We start from the raw sequence: 6,128 nt of genomic DNA, 5'->3' as shown, positions 1-6,128 counted from the left end.
CAGAATTCCTGGTCTCTTTTGCTTACTATTTTAGGTCAACATATCAGAGACTTGCCAGGGCAGTCTTTTCACAACTGCTCTCAAAGGCTTCTCTGTGTGAGTAAAAGCTGTTGACCTTAATTCTCCTTATCAGGTGTTCCACCCTGCACTGTGTAAGTTCTACTATAAAGGGCAGTGATGTGTTCTCTTCACAATGGAACTTCTGTGTAGGTGTTGTCCACCTTTGGGTATGAATGCCATGGAAAAGTGTTAAGATGGAGAAGTAATCGGGCAGATTTGTGTATTGTTGAATACAGTGAACCCTGTGCCAACGTTGTTGTTGCTTTTCTTGCAGGAAATGAAGGATTGCTGAGGAATTGCTTTGATGTGCTTCCTTTGGCATCTCAGAGATCTCTCTCACTGAAGATTAATCTCCAAGGAACATCTGTCTCTCCAAGCCTTTGTTCATGGCCATTAGCAACTACAGATGCTTTTCATGACTTGGAAAACATCAAGCACCTTTGTGTTTAGCCTGCTTCAGGTAGCTGAATGAAGGTTTCTAGTTGTTTCGAGAACGCTTGCTGAAGCACCTCTTTGCTGGGTGAATGTTCATGAAGCCCTTTCCTGAACTAGCTTAGGAGGCTTCTACCTCTTGGATCCTGGACATGGAAGCTTTGGAAGTAGATGACATCAGCCCAGCCTTGGAAGTTACTGAGGATTTCTTTAGTACTTTTGATAGTAAGCTAGAGAAGGCTGTGCAGCAAGCAGAAGTTTACGGAATTCAGGAAGTCCCTGAATTGGTGGGGCATGAGGTACTCAGTAACTTAACAGACAATGGTGCTATCAGAAATGTTACCGCCCTGGGCAAGGAGGGTGTGTTTTGGGGCCACTGTAAGAGCAGGCTCTTAGAAACCAAAGCTCAAAATGTCTTCCCTGCCAAAGAACAGTTTATGGTCCAGAAAGGGACAGCCCCAGATAATCTCTCCTGGATGCAACAAAAGGAAGCGTCGACCTTTAATTTTTTCAACATCTGTCAACGTCGGAGGGATAGACCTCGCTCTGTGAATGATTTATTAGATGAGACCTCTACTTTTAAGCCAGGCCATGCTCGATCAAGGTCAGATATCACCCAAATGGACTGGAGGGTAGTCCTCAAAACCATGCCTTTGCAGCAACAGCAGCAGCAACCACTTCAGGGCCCTCAGTTCACCAGGCCATCTTTCCTGTTGCCCTCACCAAATAAGGTAGAAGATGCTCAAGGAAATACTGGTATGTTCTTATATCTGACTGCTATGAAAAATTGTTGCTTTCCCTTCACCTCACTTACATTTACCTCATGAAAATCTAACTCTCCAATGACCATGTCTGAATTTGCCTACTTAGCTCGGCTTACTTTGCTACTTAAGCTCCCTCTTCTGTTTGCTTTCATACTTTTTCTTACCTCAAGTCTACAGTCTCATTACCATCTTATCTTCATAAGAGGTACTAAATGAAGTGAAGGAGAGCTGTAGTTAATTCTTCCTTTTTAATTTTTCATGTTAGAATATTCTCATAATATAGTATTTTTCTTTGGACATTGTATGATACAGTTCACATAGGTCACACGTCAGATCTAGCCTCATGCTTAAGATGTGTGAAGAAACAATCCTTGCCTAAAGAATTTCTCATTTAGCTGAAACTCTCGGACACTAACAAAGACTGGCAGGCACCAGCAGGAAGAGAAAGTAGATGGTCATCTGAAAGGTTGGGGAGGGAACTTCTGTGGTTTTTTTTTTTTTTTTTTTCTATATTGTTGGGGTTGTTTTCAATGAGTAAGTGACAGCACCTATAAGAGGATAGAGATGATGGCTTGTCAGGTAGGACTGACTGAAAGTCTTGGCACTTGAGCTGTACCCTCAGGACACTAAGATGCTGAAGAAGACACTTGGTTGGGATTAGGGTAAGGAGAGGTGCAGAGGAGCTCGTAGTGTCCCATGGCACATAGTGGGAGGAAGAGGTTGGACAGGGATTTAGAACCACATGGCGTAGGGTCTTGAATTTCTTTTTCCTCATGCATTACACTCATACTTGTGCACATGCTAGGTGCTCATATACTCACACACGAACTTTCTCTTCTATGAGAAATGACTAACCATCTCCTCATTTCCCCCAGCGTTTTCCTTAAGGATATTCTCATCTGTACACACTGTCTATTTTTATTACTGATGATTCTCCAGTTGCCCTTCTCAGCCCTTAATAAGGTGGTTTCACCTCCTGAAGAGATTTTATTTTTATGTACTTCACTGCTGTTTTAGTGTTACTTCAGGCTCATATCATTGCTTAGCATTTCATTGATATATTTAACATTTTAATTAATACAATTTAGTTTCTAAGTGTAACTTGAGGCAGGAATATATTAGGAAGTCTAGTGAGGAAACTCATCTTCCTGTCTGTGAGGTACTGCAGTTTTCACATCCAGTTCAAATCCATCCTTTCAAAATGCTTTTCCCCCTCTCCTTTTCAATATTTGTGATTCCATATCATTTCTTCTAGACTTTCATCTGCCCTCTGTAACTCTAGCCAGTGGTGGTAGCATGAAGAGTAAAAGGAAAAGATTATAAAGCACAGGACTTAGTCACTGAATTGATATTAGCGGATAAACAAGTTGCTGTGACCTCCAGTGCCTAGCAAAATGAGAGCTTTGCCTTGAACTAATGTACTGATAGGAATATCCATTGATTAGAAAATGATTTTCTTAGTTTCTTCTGATTTTCTTAGAGTTCATTTAGGTTGTTTTGATCACTAAACCACCCTAATCATTCTAGCCTTAGCCAAGGTTAAAAGGGTGTCATATTTCTGATTTTCTTTTTCCTATCTTGGTTTGTAAATGCCAGAACCAGACCTTCCTTAGGTCCTCTCTACAGTATATGACAGATCATGATGATTATTGTTTAATTCTCAATTTTTAAAAGGTTGACTGATGTTGAAATTTAAGTACTGAATGGCATTTTGAGATTGTCTTTGCAGGCATTGATATAGCCTGGTCCCCTTTGGTGGGACATATTTCCTAGCAAAGTAGGATAAATGGCATGTCAGGTCCCTGACACCTTTTCTTTCTGGTGTGCTCTGGAGAGCAGACAAGATAAATGATGTTTTTATTGCCCACCAGCTACTAGGTAGGGCTAAGTAGTGAGTGCCCACCAACTGACATGGAGGAGAGTTCTAGCTTCAGGGCTGATCAGCCATGAGCCGACTCAAGTGCTCGCAAGCATTTGAAGGGATGGGCAGCAGGGTGGGGGGTACATCTGCCAACACCAGGCGTGTACTAGTCAAAGCCAGCCAAGATCTTTGAGAAAGTTTACTTTTAAACCTTTGAAATTGGCAACCCAAATAAAGAAAGGCTTATTGTTTCTCCTGAAGGAATATGCCAAAAGCAGAGGGAGGTTGTGTCGCTGGAGGTGAGGACCCAGGGGATTTGAGGTCAAGTTAGACCTCTTCCTTGAGTTTCACACTTAGACTTGCAACTGCGTAGTAAACATGTCTGCTGGAAGGTCTCACAAGCACTTCAGAGAGTAAAAGTGACTCATCATCCTCCCAAATCCCACTCCTGCTCTTCTAAATATTAACAAGGGTTAATGAGAAGTTGGGGACTCCTCAGAAGAAATAAAATTTAGTCGATGGGTTTCCTTCAATGAGGTCAGCTTGGTTTTGTGTTTAGCCCTGTCACTTTCTTACTTATAGGTTTATTTCTGCATCATGATCTTATGTTTCCCCCAGTTGATTTTCCTGGTCCCTTTCCTTGGCTTACCTTGAGTAGCTTGAAGACTTACCGGGAGTTGTTCTCATTCCCCCTTCCTCCACTTCTGCCCTGACCCCCAACTCCTTTCTTTCCTCCATGACAAACAAGCCCAAGGGTCTTCTTCATTGGGTAGGACCACTAAGTCTTTGGCCTCATTTGCTCATGAATACCTGGGCTTTTGAGCCTTACTGAGGATAAATACTGCTTTCCTGGGAAGCAAAACAGGTTCTGGCATAAGTAGGACAGCAGGTAGCTGGGGCATAGTCACAGCTATTTTGCTAGTGGGCAGCCCTGTCAGAATGAGGCCTTCTGGTCAAACAACGTAACGGATTGGCTAAAAACACTCTAACCCTAGGCCGTGACAGTGCTTGCTCCAGTGTGTACTTGCTGTGTAGTTGGGCAGGTTCCTTAGTTTCTCTGCACCTGCTTTTACTATTTTTTTTTGCCATATAGTGTTGGGTAATAGTAATACTTGCCTCAATATCCTGTGAGTACTAAATGGATTAAAACATCTTTTTCCCCAAATTTTATTGAGTTGCCAGTTGTTTACGTAACTATATAGTGAGGGAGTACAACGTCACACCTCCTCCATATGTGCGTGTGCTTCCCTAGCCTCCACCAAAGCTCCAGTGCCACAGCCCTGTACGTTCCCTCCCTCATTTCCTCCTCCACCCCCACATGCCTCCACGAACCCCAGTCCTCACTGATAATCCAGGTATTTTTCAGAGTCTAAGAATTATTCTTGTTGTGCATTGCCAGTTTGTTTTCTTTGGTTATTTATGTTCCACACATGAATGAAACCACTTGGTAACTGTCTTCCATTTTCCAACTTATTTCACTTAGCACAGTCACCACAAGATCCATCCATTTTTGTCCCCAAAGGCACTATTTTTTCTTTTTTTTTTTTTAGTAGCTGAGTGGTATTGCATTGCACATATGGTCCACAGTTTCTTTATCCAATCTTTTAACGATGGCCATTTAAGATGGTTCCTGGACTTGGCTCGTGTGAATAATGCTGCTGTGAGCATAGGAGTGTTTTTGAATTAGTGCTTTCATATTCTTTGGGGTAAATGAATGGGTTAAAACATTTAAAATGTTTCTTAAGACCATATTTGGCACATAGTAAACAATGTTTTAAACATTTCACATTATTACTATTACTATTATTTGTAACTCATCAGGGAGAAGGTGATACTACAGTCACTCCTAGTTTTCCCTGGCATAGTCTTCAAAAAATGACCTCACAGTAAATATTTCTTGAACTGGCCTTCCTGCAGTCTACTTGCTGATCGCTATTAGCTGATTTGTTAATGGGAAAAGGACGATTCATTCCCCCTGTCATACTGATTTATGATCAGCTGTTACTGTCTTCCACACCAAAGTTTATGGTCACTGAAGATGGGATTACTGCCTTATACAGTACTCTGAATATTGTATGTGCTATCAATCACTAGGGGAGGGGGTCAGAGGGTGGGAAGTATATGGAAGAAACAGCCCTGAAGCGTGTTCACCAAACTGAAATCCTTCCTGGGATCATGGTTAGGAAAAACTGAGTCACATCACAACAGTCTAACTAAGCAAGGATTGTTTTCTGCATTTAACATAATTGCCAAAGTATGTGGACAGTACAGAGCTGGTCATGATTCTATAGGGCGCCAATGAGTCTGTAAAAAGAAGACTGTAACTTTGCCTTTCACACTCTTAAATATTGGCCATAGAGAAGAATTTCAGTGAACTAATCCATGGGATTATAACCATGGAAAGAGGGCTTTGGAGGTTTTGCTCCATCTTTGGCTACCTTTTCCTTCAGTGTTACTTCAAAGTCTGTGAATGCATTCACGAGATTGCATTGCCTTAGGCAGAGACAGACTTCATAAGATGGATTCTTGCCTGTGCCAAGTGGATGAAGGATACAGCCAGTGGGGCCAACCAGGTGAGTAGACTGTGGCTTGAATCCAACCTAGTTAAGACTATCTGCACTATCTAAGGGCAGATAGTAGTGCCAGAAGGTTAGGCCATAAATTATAAGAAAGAATAGAGCTAAGGCAAGATGGCATCAGAGGCAATACTCCCCTTCCCCCACACTCCCCAGCTTTATTAATATATAATTGACGAGACTGTAAGGCATGTAAACTGTACTTCATGATGATTTGATATATGTGCACACTATGAAATGATTCTTCCCATCTGGCTAATTAACACATACATCACCTTGCATAAGGGGCAGTTATTACTTTTTTTAATTAATTATTTTTTTATTTTTTACATCATTGTTCAATTTTTAAACAATATTTGCTTCCCCCCACCCCCTAAGGTGTAGTCCCCATAGAGTTTCCTTTACCAATGCACAGATGATGGGGCACATTTCCTT

At 41.6% G+C, this 6,128-nt stretch overlaps 1 protein-coding gene across 1 annotated transcript in view; it reads left to right on the top strand.

Annotated features, from left to right (window-relative positions):
* Nucleotides 1-644: 644 nt before the first annotated feature.
* The window catches only part of PLEKHM3 (pleckstrin homology domain containing M3), a gene marked incomplete at both ends in the record, with an annotated part of 158,793 nt that continues 153,309 nt past the window's right edge, over nt 645-6,128 (top strand). The window contains one exon of the mRNA XM_084249105.1: nt 645-1,248. Coding sequence (XP_084105231.1) covers nt 645-1,248 — 604 coding nt within the window. The remainder of the gene's footprint in view (nt 1,249-6,128) is intronic.

Source organism: Talpa europaea (assembly GCF_964194135.1).
Source record: "Talpa europaea genome assembly, chromosome: 1".
Lineage (NCBI taxonomy): Eukaryota > Metazoa > Chordata > Mammalia > Eulipotyphla > Talpidae > Talpa > Talpa europaea.
Note: the sequence above shows the minus strand (reverse complement) of the source record. Positions and strands in the feature narration are given on the sequence as shown.